Source organism: Xenopus laevis, chromosome 6L, assembly GCF_017654675.1.
Source record: "Xenopus laevis strain J_2021 chromosome 6L, Xenopus_laevis_v10.1, whole genome shotgun sequence".
NCBI lineage: Eukaryota > Metazoa > Chordata > Amphibia > Anura > Pipidae > Xenopus > Xenopus laevis.
Window position 1 is genome coordinate 63,668,773 of NC_054381.1, and position 18,713 is coordinate 63,687,485.

Genomic DNA, 18,713 nt, shown 5'->3' on the forward strand with positions numbered 1-18,713 from the left:
AAGGGAAGCTCAGAAAGCAGAAATCCAAAATAGTGGCATAGGACAGCAGAACATGGTATAAAACAAAGAGTTGCCCTTTGGGTATGAGCACCTTTTACTACATGTGGAAAGAAGTTACTTTGCCTTTAAATATACGTACATTTTGAATATAACTTCTCTTGTCATACACTTGCCTATGTTCAGGTGCTTATGAAGATGCCAAGCCACACAATCCTTGCTTCCAATGCCTTATGTAGAGCATCTACATTCAGGTCACTTTGAAAGAGATGTAGCAACTGTAAATAGGAGGGTATTTTTAAAAAAAAAAAAAGCGGTCTTTCAAGATCTAAAGCTAACAAATATTCAGTTGGCTGTCCTTTTAATAAGATGCTTTTATACATAGATTACAAAAAAATAAAATGATGACTCTTACCATTGGCACATTATTAAATTCCTAAAACAATCTAGTAATACTCTCATATTATAGGTATCATAAGACATTCCAGCCCAACAATGTAGATACACTAAGCGATTGAGGGGAGTTGAAGTTTGTATGTAAGAATAGCTGGTGATGCAAAACAATCCATTAACAAACAAAATGCTGCTCATCACAGGTGAGGCAACTAGTGCTCCAGACTTGATGTGAAAAGCTAAACAGAGTTTTGGGGCAGTAATGCAACACTTCGGATTATATTAAAAAAAAAATGGCACCACAACACTTTTACAGCCCGAGAGGAGGTTTGCTAGGGGCCTGCAGCACATTTCAGGCAGTGCTGACCAACATCTTCAATGTATCTGGCCAATTCTATTTAAATAAACAAAGATGTCTGTTAAGCCTCTAAGCAGGCTGGGCAAAGAAATGCCTTGGAAGGTCACATGCAGCCTGGAGGTCTCCTATTGGACAGCCCTGTTATAGGGCGATGCTTTGCTGTGTCTGTGGAGCCCTTTAAAGAGAAAATATGCACCTCAGTTTGATAACAGCTTATTCAGTTGGCCATGTGAAGTAAAGGTGCCTAAACACTATCTGAATTTTCCAGAGATAAATGTAAATGTGTTTTATATTACACAGATATAGCATATTGCACAGACGCCAGTGAGTTTACTATCTGTGTTTGCCAGTTCCCCACCTCCCTAGATCCTCACTGTAATGCAACCGCACCCATATTTTGTTCCATTGTGAAGTGATGGATTCTGGGACTTGAAGCCTCTCTGCTTTCCAGAAAAACTATGCAGTTCTTACTATGAAAAGCAGAGGGACTTCAAGTCCCACAATCCATCACTTCACAATGAAACAAAGCGAGGGAGGGGTTGCATTGCACTCTGAGCACAAGGGATCTTTGGAAAAAGCTTTTGGTTTTCTTCTTCTTTGTGGAATCAGTTTGTGTAAGAAATACATTTATATGTATATCTGGAAGTTCAGCTACATTTTCTACATAAACCCAACTGACTAGGCTTATGTCAAAAGGGAGGTATATTTTCTCTTTAAACACGTTCAGAGTTAAGTTTTAAATAATAATAAAAAAAAACCACACATAAAAACATTATATACAGAAAAAGAACAAAACTAAAACATCCAATCAAGTTTCTTCATTTTATATGCAGACTTTACATGAATAACGGCATGACAGAATGTGATCCTTAATCCAGAATACAGTGTATCTAATTTGTTGTAGTAAATTACATCTGAAGCGTCTGATTGTACCAGGAGTGATCCCCAAGTACAAAATGCAGACTTATATTTAACTCCTTAATAATGCAGGAAAAAAAGATTTATAGCCCTTCTATGGACAGAACTAAATAGAAAAGAAGTTTAGCTCAAGACCACAGAAAACTTTCCTGTTATGTGAAATTCCTATTTCCAGGTGAGTATTTTAATAACTGAATCTTCCTTGAGACAAAGGAAGCCTTTGTTGAAGAAAAATATACAGATAGATACGGAGAAGAAAATTTGTTACTCTAGGTAGACAATTGAAATGTTTCACAAAAATACAGCCTGTTCTAAGTGAGTGTGACTATTTCACCATATATTGTCTGAAAACCACATTGTTTCCTGATGAATACAACAGATGTATTTAAGGTAGAGTAAAACTGTAGTTCAAACATTTATGCATAGTTATCACTTACAGACTCAAGCTTATTAGGACAGACATTTAACAGCCACTTCGCTTATTGGTGAGTAAAGAGTAAGGGAAAATCTAGGGCTTTATCCAGTCTCCAGATGAGCTCTCAGCAAGATGCATGCAGGTGACAGGAGCACAAAGCCTTCTTAGTAACATCATGATTTTTCCCCTTAATCCTTTAGGCTGTTGCAATTCACACATTACAGCAAGCCATCTGCTGCATGAATTAAAAAATGCCGCACCAGCTCTTTTTAAAGGCCGTAATCCAGGAGTGCAAAATGTATTTCAATTTAAAAAAAAAAAGAAAAAGTAAACAGACCAGTCTTTATTGTCAAGATTACTCCAGGGCAATAGTCCTTATTCACACCTACCCACTTGCTAAACTAATTCCCATTCCTAGCCAACCCAACTCGCAATATTGATCAAAACTGGTGAACAGCCCAACCTAATAATGATTGCAGGTGTTTGCTTATTTCTCAGTCAACATGGCCAGTTTTACCACTGGGGGCACTGGAATATGACAGCTCATTGTAGACCTATTTAAAACCAGAGAATAAGATGAATTAGTTGGCACCAGCTGCTTAAATCAGTCACAAGGTGCATGTTAGAACATGTCTTCTTCCCACCCAAGCCAAGATCATCCCTATAGTCTATACTTGGGGTCATAAGGCCACTCTGATGCAGTGGTGTTTGAGCTTGCAGGGCAGGACACCTTTGTTTAGCTGATAAAACTCAACAAGTTGTATTAGATCCATAAATTTGGTATTCCCATCATCAAGACTGAAGAATAGTTGACCATCATCATCACACTGTGTAAAAAAAAAAAAAAAAAAAATCAAATCAGTTTAGATCACTTTACACACAGAAATTCTTAGCAATTACAGTTAGCACATTATTAATTAATTAGAGGCAAGGAATCTTTAATCTGGTCAAACAAAATGAAAAGTGTATATTTTATCCCCCATTTACTATATGTTCATGTCTTGCATGTTACCTAGAAAAGCACCATACCTTAAAAACGAATACAAACCAGATATGTGGCTATCATAAACAAATGTCAAATGCAAGATGTGCTTGATAACTTTTAGGGCAATGACATATGACTTGCATCTACAAAACACCTGAAAATATCTCACCATATGGGATAATGAGAATTGCCTCTGCTAAGACACTCAAATCATGTAATTGCATGTTAATGCATTTTTGATTGATTACTTTGATTATTTGAGCGTCTTAAAGGAAAACTATAACCCCAAAATAAACACTTAAGCAACAGATAGTTTACATCATATTAAAGGGGTTGTTCACCTTCAACCTTTCAGATAGATCACCAGAAATAACGACTTTTTCCAATGACTTTCTATTTTCTATGTGTGACGGTTTTTCTAATATCGAAGTGTAAAGTGTCATTTCTCTCCTTCTGAAGCAGCTCTGGGAGGGGGGGGGTTGCAGATCCTGTAAACTGTTCTAAATGGATACATTTAGTTATACATTTCTTATCTTTGTCCCTGCTGAGCAGAATCTCCGAGTTTCATTACAGGCAGCTGTTAGACTTGATACAATAGTTGCTAATACTCCAGAGATGCTGCTGAGAAATGTATCAACTAAATATTGCAAAATTGTAACAGTAGAGTCTGCAACTGAATTACTGAGCTGCCAGACAAACACCAGAGAGACAGGGACATTCAATTTAAACTTAGATTTTGGAAAAAACTTAAAAAAAAAATAATGGAAAGTAATTGAAAAAAGTCTTTATTTCTGGGGAACAATCTAAAAACAACTGAATTGAAAAAAGTGTTTGGAAGGTGAACAACCCCTTTAAGTGACATATTAAAAAATCTTATCAAACTGGTATATATATATATATATATATATATATATATATATATATATATATATATATATATATATATATATATATATATATATATATATATATATATATATATATATATATATATATATATATATATATACACACACACACACATATTTTTTTTTTTTAAGTAAATATTGCCCTTTTACATCTCTTGCCTTGAGCAAGAGATGTAAAAGGTCTGTGATGGTCTGTGTGTTGCCTCAGAGATCACCTGACCAGAAATACTACAACTCTAACTGTAACAGGAAGAAGTGTTGAAGCAAAAGACAGAACTCTGTCTGTTAATTGGCTCATGTGACCTAACATGTATGGTTTGTTTGGTATGTTTGTGTGCACCGTGAATCCTACGATCCCAGGGGGCGGCCCATATTTTTTAAAATGGCAATTTTCTATTTATGATTACCCAATGGCACATACTACTAGAAAAGTATATTATTATTATGAAAATGGATTATTTACATGAAGCAAGGTTTTACATGAGCTGTTTTATGCAATATCTTTTTATAGAGACCTAAATTGTTTGGGGGTATAGTTTTCCTTTAAGGCCCCCATACACAGGCTGATAGGAGTCAGCATCTTATTGGCCCGTGTGTGGAGCTGTCTGACGGGCGTGATATCTGACGGTCAGGCAGATGCCGATCGGGCAAGGTAAAAAATCCCATCTGATCGCACCCACATCTGTTCGTTGATGTGGTCCCGCGATCCAACTGCCCATATGGCCTCCATTCTGATCCAATCGTTGGGCCCAGCCGGATATCGCCAATCTCCATGTGGGCATATCGGGGAGAAATCCACGGACCTCCCTGTGTATGGCCACCTTTAGAATAGCCAATTCTCAATAGCTTCCATGGCAAGGTATTTCCTGCCATTTTGTAGTGACAAAATGCACGCGTGTCGTTGCCTTAGAGTACTGGCACAAAGGATGCTTTTCTCACCCATGCAAAAACAATTCTCCAGTGCAGAAGAAAAAACTTCTGGAAATACCACTGAATTAAAGCTGAAGCCTCTGCTTGTAACAGTGTACATGCATAATCGTGTGAAAGTGCCTTCTAAAGGCAACTCCTTTGTAAAATTCAGTTGCAAATAGTGGCACCCCACTCATTGACTTTATGCCCAAGTCTGTCATGTTACATAGAAAAACTAATACAAACCAGATATGTGCCTATTGTAAAAGAATGTCAAATGATGATTATAAATACATTTTATAATTTACTCACTGGTAAAATCTGGAAATGCTTTATTTTCTGGTGATGACATAGTGTAAGCACAAAAGCCTTTGGGTTGCTTTGGCTGTCTCTTAGAAGGAAAAGTCTAAAACAGAAAAAAAAATGATTTTGAGTATCTACCTAAAGTAAGGAAAAGATAAGGAAGTTGTTGTGCAAGGAATACCCATTTAAAGAAACATTAACAAACCTGGTTTCTAATAAAAAAATCAAGCCAAAAAACATGTGGGCCCTCCAATGTCAAAAGTAAAAAATAAAATAAAAAAAGTGGGCTCACACCAGTCTGGCCCATATTGTATGTTTACAATCTTGTCCTTAGGCCTTACCAACTCTGTATGTTTTGAAGACCATTGGTAAACCAGTACGTGAATGGGAAATTCTGAAACACCTATTTGTGCTTTGGTGAAGATACATGGAAAATATGCATTGTTGGTAAGGCCAGGGAATCGATTTGGTTCCATTCAGCATCTGTCACATTTTGTGTGTGCTGGTATAATAAGGATCTATTGAAAAGGGAACAATCCAATGATGACTTACATGTACAGCACAGTAACCTTCATTTTTGTATCTGAACAATGAATCAAACTCAAAAACAAACTCAAGGATTATGCTGAGCCAAAACTAAGAAATGCATCATCTAATGTAGCAAACAATTTACAGTCAGAGACCCTCCCTCCCTCTCAGAGTTGGAGGTGAAAATGAAACTTCAATTTAAGAAAAATGGCTACCAATAAAAACAGATAACAATTGAATAAGGTCTTTATCTTTGAAAACAATGGAACTAAAAAAAGTGAAGCCCTTTAAGATGACCAGACGTTTGCTTATTTGACTATACTGGCTGACTTTGTTCAACTGGGCAGAACAAACAATATAACCGAAAAAAATAATGAATTGCACAAAATCTGAATGTTTTGCCCGTAGGTCGAAAGGTTCCTGTTAATACTGTATCTGGCTTATTCTACATTCAGATGTACAACTATATCATTTATAAAATCATACATATACAGTTTAATATTTTGCATTTATCAGCAATACGAGTATCTTACCCATCCACAAGCCCTTGCTGTTTAATGATGGTTTGCGATTCCTCTCTAGAAATTCTGCCATGAAACCAATGCTGTGTCCTATGAATTACTGAACAGAAGGAAGACTACGATTACAAAATGATGTACATTTATAGTTTTTACCAAACTTTTCATATAAATCCCATTTCACCTAAAAACTCTTGTAACTCTTTGGGCAGCAGAGTTACAAATACAAGAACAGATTACTACTTAAAGGAGAAATAAAATGATCCAGAAACCAAAAACAATGTTGTATTCATTTAAAGCTAGCACCACATTATTCAACATATTTTGTTTACCTTTTTCTTACTACTAAACTTGGAGCCATGTTTAGGCCTTTTCAGTTTTGTGTTGCAAAGAAAAAGCACAGGTGTATCCCATCTACAAGCCTGCTCTCAAATGACGGACAGCCCTATATATATATATATATATATATATATATATATATATATATATATATATATATATATATATATATATATATATATATTGTCCATCTTGTTTGTGATCACTAGCTTATTGTGTTTTATGCAGTTCAACTTGCTCCTGATGTTTAGCCCCTTACAGATATACACAATAGGCATTTTCTATGATGGCAGAGAAATTAAAGTTTATGGAAACTACCCGTTACCATTAGTGAACGGTGGCTTTCGAATTATAAACGTGCATTTTAGTCTTTTGGGACTGAAATGCACATGTCATTTAAGTCTGTGGCACACAAATCTAACAGTGATCTGCATATCAGAAAAACCTGCACTACATTAATGAGCCCCAATAAGGGCAGAGTTGGGATCATGATTCGGGTATAACACCCAGTGGGTGGGCTTTATCCTATTGGGCAGTGGTCCCCAACCAGTAGCTCGTGAGCAACATGTTGCTCCCCAACCCCTTGGATGTTGCTCTCAGTGGCCTCAAAGCAGGTGCTTATTTTTGAATTCCAGGCTTGGAGGCAAGTTTTAGTTGTATAAAAACCAGGTGTTCTACCAAACAGAGGCTCCTGTAGGCTGCCAGTCCATGTAGGGGTTAATAATAGTCAATCACAACCCTTATTTAGCACCACCCAGGAACATTTTTCATGCTTGTGTTGCTCCCCAACTCATTTTACATCTAAATGTTGCTCACAGGTGGAAAAAGGTTGGGGACCCCTGCTATTGGGTATTGCATGAAAATGGAAAGCAAATGACTGATGTCGCATTTGCTTTATTGCACTCCCTTTTGACTTACAGGGTCACATTTCTGTGCTGCTAACAAGATGCCAGTAAACATATTACAGGAGTGATCACGCTAGACAGCTTGAAAGCAATAGAAGACATAACTTTTTGAGTAAATGTCTCTTAGTAGCCCAGACAAAAACAACAAATATTTGTTATATGTATATGTACATATATCAACAAAACAATTAACATTGCTGGCACATTTGATTTGGCCTGCTTTTTATTTTCATCCTGAAACATTCCCTCTCATTAGCTATGCTAGGTAAGAGTATACAGGAAAGTTTCATTTTACAGCCCCCAATAAACTAGTAGGGTTTCCAGACCAATTTCTGCAAACACAGGTGACTCAGTAAACCAGGTATAAACCTGTAGATAAATAGGGTCTTTGCAGAATACCCTCTTATTCTTTCACATAACTTTTACACAACAACATAGCATATGAAAACCTAACCTTTCCTTTTAAGGTTTGGAGACCAGTCCAGGGGTTGTTTACCTGTGCTTAGTGTGGAAGGATGAAGTGGACTTTGGCTACTAAGTACGTTCATACGTGAGCTGCGTTTCTGTAAAGCAAAAAAATAAAATAAAAAAAATGCGTGAGCTACATTTCTCCAAGACTATAAGGATAGCAATAAGCATTGCAAAGTGTACATGTGGTCTAATAACCAAGCAACAGACTGCATTTAAACGTCACCAGAAAGCAAAACTAATTGGATGCCAATGGTTACTTTACTAGGTGAAAACTTTGCACCTATAATTATGTTAACCTATAAAAAAATCTGAAACGTTGATAAGAAATAGCTGCAAAAGCGATCACTTCTAAACAGACTAAGTGCTCACAAGGCACAAAACACACAAGGCTACCCTTTGGGATATTTAATAAATTACTTGTATTTGCATCATATTTTGGAGTGAAGTCCGGTCTGTGCCAGCCAGCTTACAATTGAACACAAATGTATGAAATTACCTCCCTAAGCTGAAGGTCTGGGGCTTGAGCACCTGGACCCCCTGTTAATATTGGTAAGTGTACCTTGCTGCTTACAAGATTGCAAAACTGGACATCAATTTTCCCCTTTCTTGTCCCCTCCATTCTAACTTTTAAACAGATAGCAAACAGTACAAAAACCCTTAGGAATATATTCTGAAACAGTTACTAAAGTATAAGAAAATGGCAAAATACACAAAAGTCAAAGATTGGCAGGCTACAAAAAAAAAAAAAAAAAAAAGAGACCTCCAAGGATCACCCAATCAGCGTATGCTTAATCTGTAGTTCCACAACAGCTGTAACACAGACCTCTGACAGTCTGATAATTCATGAAATACCATCTTCTAGCAATCTGCTTCTAAACACCTCACTCATTACCTCTTCATGCACAAATATTCAAGACTTTGCTATAGCTCCATCCCTTCTCTGGAATTCCCTCCCACATTCTATTTGAGTTTTCCATATCTATCTCTTTAGAAAAAGTTATCCCTATCTAGCCTTACATTCCTAGTATTGTACACTATATGCCCTGCCACCTGCTAAGTGAAAGCTTAATGTCTGGGGGCACTCGAGAAGCTAAGAACATGGCTAACCCCATTTCAAATTATAAAATGAAATATTAAAAAATCTGCTCTTTTGAAAAATTAATTTCAATGCAAGAATCTACAAAATAAAGCATATTAAAGCATAGGGACTAGTCCCGGTTTGGAAGATGTGCCAGCAGCTTTCTATACTTAACATCAACTTAAAGCATCCATTTATTTAGAAAAGAAAAACAGCTCAGAGCAGGGATATTTTTAAATAGATGCCTAAAAATGCACTCCATGCTCAAGATCGACAAATTATGACAGAATTACTCTGGAATGTCTTGATTTAAATGACTAACATTAATGTCGAAACATGCTTAATTACTATTAGCATTTCAAGATGATGTCTAAAAGTATGCCTGTTAGGGATGAGCCAACTTTTATTCAAGTAATTGGGGAAAGACACCATTTATTATTTACTTCACCTAGAAATATTACTCATGTGTTAGTGCTTACAAATCAATATTTACCCTCCAAGCATGACCTTCCTCCATAGCAGCACTTTGTGCTTCTACTGGATTTTCAATAACTCTTCCAGTCTGCCCAGAGAAATCCATTGCAACTAAGGAATTTTCCGATACACTCCTCTGAAATGAGAGACATCAAAAGGATATATTAGATCAGTATCTTAGAGACCTATCTCTATGAAGCATGCAGGAAATCAAAACACTTAATCCCAAAGGTGGTCATGCACGGGTGGTCAATGGATCTGCCCAAATATTGATCATTGGCCCTGGGTTGAATCACCCTGATTTGGGCTAGGAGTCGGCCCAAATATGACAGCGTATGGCCATCTTAACTCTTTATCTTTTATTAATGGCATGTGCTAAAAGATTACAAATCCAAGTGCACTTTACAATTTTCACTCTCAAGAGCGGAGAAGTGACAGTTTATGAGGTTTTGAAGGTTTTGAAGTTGTACGAAAAGCAATAGTGTTATGAAAGTCTCTATGTCAGGAGAATACATTTATGAGGTTATAATTTAAAGGAATTCAGATTACAAATAACAGCATAATATGTAATAAACGGAATACACATTTTCAGTACTCAAGTGATTGGGCAGGTGGTATGGAATTTGCTTCGTAAATTACACCAAATTAAGAATACATCGGACCCATTTTGTTACCAGGCATATAACGGAGGAAATTGTCATTTATAAAATAAAAATCGAATTTAGATAGCGATGACTATAGAATAATAAAGACACATACCACTGGGGTAGAAAAGTTTGTGTGCAAGTTTTTTTTCTGCTGAGGAATTCTGTAGTTTTGATAAAGCAACATTCCGTACTGCAAAAGAATAAACATTTTATTTTAGAAAGATTTAAAATGAAGATACAACACACTCAGGACTGTGAGGTTGACACTTATTGCAAACGACATTATTTTCAGCTGTACATGATCATGTTAAAGTACAATGCTTAGGAGTGGAGCAGGATTATAGGACAGCAGTTTACTACAAAACTAATTTTTGTCAAATGTGCAGAGAAGGTTCCATGTTTTTAACAACAGGCCTCGGCAATTAAACCTGACTGTGTACCTTGAGAAGCCTAAATGCAGTCATCCAACAGGTCCTGCTTTGTTCATCTTCTGCACATAAAAAACGCAGCTCCTTCACCTCATTTCTCACTTTGCTGGGCTGCAAAAGACAAAAAAAACATGAAAAAAACAATTGCTCTCTCTAAATTAGAAAACTGGTCTTGTACATAACACAGTTTGCTTTTAGATTACTTTTTTTTTTACTACCCCCATGTAAATTCAGAAAGAACAATACCATCTATATTTTAAGGTCGTGCATATTCCCCTCATTCATTCTATTGGTTCTTGGCAAGTGTATTAAGTAGGGTTGAGGTGCTCATCTGATAATAGGCAGACTTACTTAAGCTGTAACTTAAGTTATTAATATAACATAAAATAAGTTGTTGTCTTCAGTCATCAGTTTTCTGAACTATCATTTTTTTTTTCTTTTTTTCCATTCCAGCGAAGGTCAGGGCCATAATCCTACAACACTATTTTTTAATTATTTAAAATGTACTTTTTGTTTTGTCACTTGCATTTTGAGGGTGTATCTGACCCATTAGGGCTCTGCTCTGAAGAATCTGGGGGTGGAGGAAAAGTGTGGCCATTAAGATAGTCGCACAGATAATATCGTACAAAACAAATTTTCGTATGATATTCGGTGCGTATATGGTGGGAAAAGAGCCGACCGATATCGGCTGAAGACTTGGATATCGGTCGGCTAGTCCATCAGGCTGGACGGAAAATTTTTATCGGGTGCCTTTGAAAGCACCCAAAGATCGTCCATTGTTAGTGCTGAATCGTCAGATACACGTAGAATTCTATTGTTTCTACCTGTATATCTAATGATACAGCTCTACACGTGTGTATTGAAACGAACAATCTTTCTTGGAAAGATATTTTCCAAGAAAGATCGTAAATGTTACGTCTATGGCCACCTTTAGTTTCTGTATTCTACATACTTCCCAAGGTACACAAAAAGCTTGAGAAACCACCGGGACGCCCAATAGTATCAGGTATGGGATCAGTGCTTCAACCATTATCACAATATGTAGACACTTTTCTCCAAAGCATAGTGGACAAAATACCACAGTGCTTAAAAGATACTACCGATTTCTTGAATCGTTTAGAGACACTGGGTAGAATTAGTCCTGAATGGATACTTTGTAGCATGGATGTACAATCCCTGTACACCTCAATCCCACATGAGGAGGGAATGTATTGTACTGAACAAATGCTACTGACAGAGAAGCTTTCCCACCACCAGGTCTACTTCCTCTTAGAACTTATGTCCCTAGTATTGAGGAAAAACTATTTCAGGTTTGACGAGACCTATTATTTACAGACCCAAGGCACAGCCATGGGAAGTAATCTAGCTCCGAGCTATGCAAACATTTTTATGTGCATACTTGAAAAACTGATTTTGGAAAACACAAAATACAGGGATCACATTATATGCTATTTCAGATTTGTGGACGATGTGTTCATAATTTGGAACTCCAGTGAAACCCACCTACTTGAGTTCCTGGTATACCTAAATGAACAACATCCTACTGTCAAATTCACAGCTGAGTACAGCAAGGACAGCATACATTACCTGGACGTGAATGTTAGCAACGTACAAGGGAAAATCACAACAGAATTGTATAATAAACCGCTGGAGAGGAACAATATACTTAGGCCAGATAGCTTTCATGCCCCAAACACAATAAAAGGCATACCAAAAGGACAGTTCCTACGCATCAGGCGAATAGCTTCTGATGATCAAAAATATGTGGAAGCTTCCAACAAATTGATAAAAAAAATTCACTGAAAGAGGTTATGCCTATGACAAATTGTGTACAACAAGGGATGAAGTGCTAATAGTATCAAGGGCAGCACTGTTACAAGAAAAAAGAATACCTAAAAGGGACAAAAGGATCCCATTTGTAACAGAGTATGGGGCACTAAGCAAACCAATTGAGGGCATTGTAAGAAAACATTGGTCGCTTTTAAGTAAAGACCATAAGTTTGGGAGATTGTTTCGTGAGAAACCGCTTTTTTCCTATAAGAGAGGGAGAAACATCTCTAACCATCTGGTTAAAGCCGACATTTGTGTAAAAAAACAAAATACAAGGTTCCTGAGCACCCCAAAAAATGGTACTTTCCCGTGCCTTAACTGTAGTTGCTGCAACTCCATAATAAAAGGGGACTACATCACCCATCCACATAATGGTAAAAAAATTCCCATAAAACACTACTCCACTTGTAATACTGACTGGGTCATATATGCACTAAAATGCCCCTGTGGTATGGTTTATGTGGGACAAACCTCCCGAAATATAAAAATTCGGATAGGAGAACACAAAAGGTCTATCACTTCTTACAACCAAACAGAAAAGAAAACTCAAACACCTGTTGGAAAACATTTCTTTGTAGCTAAACATAATGCAGCAAGCCTCAGGTGGATGGTACTTGAACACATTGATCGCCCCCTGAGAGGAGGGGATAGGAAGAAAATACTGTTACAAAGTGAGGCTAGATGGATGGAAAGATTGAATTGTATAGAACCATTCGGGATTAATGAAGCATGGAGTCAAATGTTTTTTGTGAAAATGACTTCTGTGAATTTGTCTAAAAGGCTGTAAAGAGAAAAATTGCTTTGTTTTAAATCTATAAACTTCTAACAACGAAATGTATATTTTTTGCAGTTGTCTCGAACAAGATGGCACTGACACAATGAACACTAAAACTAAATTATTATGGTGAGAATAACCTACTACTATCTAAAAGCTGTTGAAACAAAATTGTAACTGTATCGTTAAAATACTTGAACTGTTATTGGTGTTTCAAATGAATAGATGGTTACATAGTATTCATGTGTAAAATATACTGTTGTATAATTGTCTACTGGCCACAAGATGGAGCTGTAGAGTCACGTGGGGCTTATGGGTAATGGAGTGCTTAAAAGCTGTTTTTTGTCACTGTTTGTAACATGCACCAGAGGAAGGACCAGATGGGTCCGAAACATGTAGTGCGATAAATAAAACTACACACTTTTGCAAAGACTCTCCAGACTTTCTTATTCTATTAGTTTCTATCCCACCCTCTCATAGCTCTGGAAGATGCTTAAGAAGTCTGGCTGGCTATAAAGCCTTTCGCCTCCCCCTAGGCATTTTTGGAGAGGTTTTATTTTTATAAACCTTTGTAATTAATAACAGTTGGATGTGTTTCATGACAATGGAAATTTCTGGAGCAAAACACGTGCTCCTTCCTAGGATTATTTCTACTTTGGAGACACACATTATATTCATGCATTTTTACAAACTAAAATTAAAGTCATGTCATAGGAGATGGACTGGCCCAAGAATAATACTACAAAATAATAATACTAATAAGCAAAAGTAGATGTAATGCACATCGTTCCTGTTGTTACCTTGACACAAAATCCAAAATCGGTTGGTGCATTATAAAGTTTCTTGCAGCTTATCAGTGAATAAATATTGCTATCTTCTAGGTCTGAGATTCCTTGCAAGTGCCTTGGTTCCTGTGTAAAATAAAGGAATGTTAAAGTTTTTAAGAAAATAATTCTAAAGCCTGTATCTTTTTAATGGTCACTAAAAACTTGTGGCTTTGTTTTATGGCTAGTTTAAATGTGAAGATAAAAACAGAATTTTTGGAGGGTTTCCTTAAATTCTATAAAAGTGCTACTGACTGATCCTATTTGTAGATTCTGCTCAATCTTGTTTTAGACACAGTTCTATCCCTTTTAGGTATGATTCTATTAGGATATGTATTACAGGTATGGGATCCGTTATCAGGAAACCCGTTATCCACATCCAAATTATGAAAGGCCGTCTACCATAGAACTTTTGTATGACACAAAAAAAACACGTAGGGGATACCCCCTATTGCAAGTGCTATTGTGTGCCAGTACTTTGTTTGTTCATCTCCCATAGACTCCATTATAGTAAAATAATTCAAATTTTGAATAATTATTTGCTTTTTCTCTGTAGTAATAATAATAATAAAACAGTAATTTGTACTTCATTCAAACCAAGATATAATTGATCCTTATTGGAAGCAATACCATCTTATTGTATTTCCATGATTTTCTAGTAGACTTAAGGTATAAAGATCCAAATTATGTAAAGATCCATTATCCGGAAAACCGCAGGTCCTGCGCATTCTGGATAACAAGTCCCATACCTGTACATTGTGCAAAGTAGTCACCTATAGCTACTGATCAGCATGTATCATTTACTGGGCAACTGATTAAAAGCAAAATCTTGATTGGCACAAGAGCGATGATTGTGTTTAATGCATAATGGAAAGGCTTTTTGGCACCTTTTAGCACTTCCTCTCAGGTTCTTCTATTAATCAAGAAACAAAAAACAATGCATCACTGGGCTTAAGAATAGTCAAAAGTTGCTGGTGATGGTGGTTGCAGGAGTTGGGGTAAACAAATCAAGGGAGAGGTTGCAGGGCTCTGTAAGCCTAAGGATGTTTGTGAAATGGTATCATGGTTTACTTTCAACGTGTAGAAACATGTATGTCTGTTTTTTTCCAATGAGCTCATGTCCCTTTAACGAGGCTCAGTTGGACCAACCCCAAACAATAGGTGCCAGTTTTGCGTCACAACCAACAGGTTGAGGACCCTCAACAACAAAAATAGCAAATCTGATGCATCGTTCACGATTCACATCACATTTCACATTTAACCGTAGTTCTAACATGAATAGTATATGATATACATCAATAAGCTCAACTCTTTTTCATGGTTAAGGAATAAAACAAAGAAAATTGATAGGTAAGTGGTAATCTAAAAATGACTGAAACCGTTACCTTTGACATTCCTTTTGTGGAGCAGTAAAGCCCTGAACGTCGCAGACACACAAATAATTTTTTCCAGGACTTCTTGCCCACCTCTTTCACATACAAAAAGCCTTGAATTTCAGGATAACTGTTGGCATTTAAAAAGTTCTGTGAGAGGAAAAACAAAATGACCACAACTGCATTAGTGTGCACTGAATGAGGGAGACAGTAGTTGTAACATTTTTAATTCAGGGGAAAATAAAGATAAATCCACACTGATTTGCCTTATGCGAATTTCTTTGCTTTCTTGAAGTAGTAAGATACTCTTGTTCTTAGTACGTTAAACACAGGCTAAAACTGCCATCAGGGTGACATTTGAGTTTAGCACACTTTGTCACCAATGGGCTATACCTTACCTATCTGTCATTGCCCTTTTGAGAAGTTTAATTAAAAAAAACAGTCCCCCTTAAATGGGGGTCAGTGCATAAATAAAAACACATAATATGATGTGCACTGGTTATATGATAAATAAAAGCTCAAATAATGTGAAATAAAATTAAAAGAAAAGGTTATTTTGTGATCCACCTTGTTCTGCCCATTAATAACACATATTAGAGCACCGTATATACATAACACAAGCCACAGCCCTACGTCTACAAAAACCGGACACCCAAAGCATGACTTGAAAAACATGCAAGGTGACAGTGTTTGAGCAAAGAGAACATAATAAATGACTACAACCTGGTAAAGATATGAAACAGACCCAGGTGCAATTTACAGTACAAATATACTGAGCTTAACATGATTATCTTGGTGCAAATTTATATTGCTGAAAGTCATTATCAATTTTCAGTTATATGGAAGAGGTCTCCAAAGCACATATACAACAGTGATCAACAGAGTGCCCTGGCTGCTTTGTGATCCATTTCACCACTGCAAGTGTTGCCATTACAGCTTAAATGGAACCACCATTAAACTAAAGAAACACAGTGAGCTTTGTAATTGTGCAGATGTATAGACACAAATGAAAAGTGAAAACAAGAGAACCTAAAATCCTAAAACTACCTTTACATTTACACTACCTTTACTGCATTACCTGCAGTAATTGAGACTGGGGAATGCTGCCATTTGATTGTTGACACCAAGCCACCATCTGTTCTGGAAAGAAATTCTGAAAAGTAACAAAAATATTTTCAAAACAAGTCTAATACATACACCAAATTGTCTGTGGCTTTGTTTAGAAAGGAATATATACTCTGGTTTAAAAGTGAATGAATATAAAAATCACCACCAAAGATTTCATACATTGCTTCAATGCAAACTTCTTGCATAATCCCAGCATTTCAAAATGTATGTCAGTTTAGCATGTACCACCAATTAATTCTCAAAGATGAATACCTGTGTAGACTACCTTTAAAAATTTTTTTCAAAATTAATCAGTTAATAGTGCTGCTCCAGCAGAATTCTGCACTGAAATCCATTTCTCAAAAGAGCAAACTGTTTTTTTTATATTCAATTTTGAAATCTGACATGGGGCTAGACATATTATCAATTTCCCAGCTTCCCCAAGCCATGTGACTTGTGCTCTGATAAACTTCAATCACTCTTTACTGCTGTACTGCAAGTTGGAGTGATATCACCCCACTCCCTTTCCCCCCCCCAGCAGCCAAACAAAAGAACAATGGGAAGGTAACCAGATAACAGCTCCCCAACACAAGATAACAGCTGCCTGGTAGATCTAAGAATAACACTCAATAGTAAAACTCCATGTCTCACTGAGACACATTCAGTTACATTGAGAAGAAAAAACAGCAGCCTGCCAGAAAGCATTTCTCTCCTAAAGTGCAGGCACAAGTAACATGACCAGGGGCAGCTGGGAAATTGACAAAATGTCTAGCCCCATGTCAGATTTCAAAATTGGATATAAAAAAAAAAAATCTGTTTGCTCTTTTGAGAAATGGATTTCTGTGCAGAATTCTGCTGGAGTAGCACTATTAACTGATGCGTTTTGAAAAAAACATGTTTTCGATGACAGGATCCCTTTAAGTAAGGGGGTATGAAACTGGTACTTGCAGTACAGACATGGTTTCTCTGTGCAATCATGTTATGTCATTTTATGTGTAAAAAATAAAAATTAGTATTTCTGGAAGTTCAGATAGAGTTTATGTACCTTTTCTACAGCAGCCCAACTGAATGAACTCATGTCGAAAAGGTATTGTTCAAAATAAATACACAAAGGCAGGAAAAAACACTTCTTATACATGTAACTGTGTGGATTTCTCATAAGGCCCAAAAAAAAAATCATGAGCTATAAACCCATATCTTACCATGAAAAGCTACAATGAATTTGCCTCAAATGAACGTTATCTTAATATGAATCTATGTTCCCACTATTAATAAGTGCGGTTGAGACGCAAAGTCTCCACAAAAAAAACCACCAACAGTTTCTTTAGGTTTGACAATCAACAATTATCTATTTTCTTGCCAGGAGATTTGCAGGCCTTTGTTGATGATGTTGGAGAGACCCTTATAGATCAGACAGACATTGTCCCATACAGGCTTTTGTCAAACAGTCTAACTTGCACAATGTGTATCCTCAACTCAGGATTGAGGATTTCAACTTCTGCCCCACTTGCAACAGTGTGTATATTTAGCCCATTTTAGGGACCTTGGGGTCCGTTTGCTAAAGCTCGGTATAAATATGCGCACAAAATACAGACAAATTTGTCGCCGAATATGTTTTTGCCAGTTTACTACCCTGAGGTAAATATAAATTTGCGAATTTTCTGCGCTAGTTAGCACATTTGCTGAAAATAACGCTACATACACATTAATACCTGGTTTACTGAACAGCGAAATGTACTAAAGACATAATTAAAGCCAGAATATTCACAAAATTTAACTGCCATCTATATAGTGGCGGTAATTAATTTTTTAGCCAGAAAATTCTCAAGGGGACAGGAAACATCCCAGAATACTTTGTTTTACCCATCATTCTGTTCCTGTTGCCATTCCTGACAGGAGAAGAGAGAAGTTATAGGCTAATCAAAGATGTTTTGGATTATTCTTGTCTGCTACTACAGCAGTTTTTTCATCTGAAAGACTATTTATTATGGCTAGGAGGGACCAAAGGCTTTGTCAGCCTAGATTAAACTACATTTATATGATGCACACAGATTTATTGGTAAAACTTGTTTATTCATTTTATTTATATGATTCTATTGGCAGGAGGTAAGTCTTGTGACTGGGTGTATTGAAATGTGGATTTATATGATACATACATGTTTGATTGGGTAAAATCAGTTTACTGTGTTGTTGAGAATATCTATAACGTTTAGCAGTTTTGAAGATACAT

At 36.6% G+C, this 18,713-nt stretch overlaps 1 protein-coding gene across 6 annotated transcripts in view; it reads right to left on the reverse strand.

Moving 5' to 3' along the window:
- Positions 1 to 330: 330 nt before the first annotated feature.
- Positions 331 to 18,713, reverse strand: part of grb10.L (growth factor receptor bound protein 10 L homeolog) — a 136,023-nt gene continuing 117,640 nt past the window's right edge. For all 6 annotated transcript variants that reach the window (XM_018267563.2, XM_018267561.2, XM_018267562.2 and 3 more), the window contains 10 exons: positions 16,455 to 16,529; positions 15,389 to 15,526; positions 13,980 to 14,090; positions 10,587 to 10,685; positions 10,259 to 10,336; positions 9,519 to 9,635; positions 7,973 to 8,039; positions 6,248 to 6,335; positions 5,196 to 5,289; positions 331 to 2,908 (listed from right to left, as the gene is read on the reverse strand). In XM_018267563.2, coding sequence (XP_018123052.1) covers positions 2,762 to 2,908; positions 5,196 to 5,289; positions 6,248 to 6,335; positions 7,973 to 8,039; positions 9,519 to 9,635; positions 10,259 to 10,336; positions 10,587 to 10,685; positions 13,980 to 14,090; positions 15,389 to 15,526; positions 16,455 to 16,529 — 1,014 coding nt within the window. In that variant the 3' untranslated portion in view covers positions 331 to 2,761. The remainder of the gene's footprint in view (positions 2,909 to 5,195; positions 5,290 to 6,247; positions 6,336 to 7,972; positions 8,040 to 9,518; positions 9,636 to 10,258; positions 10,337 to 10,586; positions 10,686 to 13,979; positions 14,091 to 15,388; positions 15,527 to 16,454; positions 16,530 to 18,713) is intronic.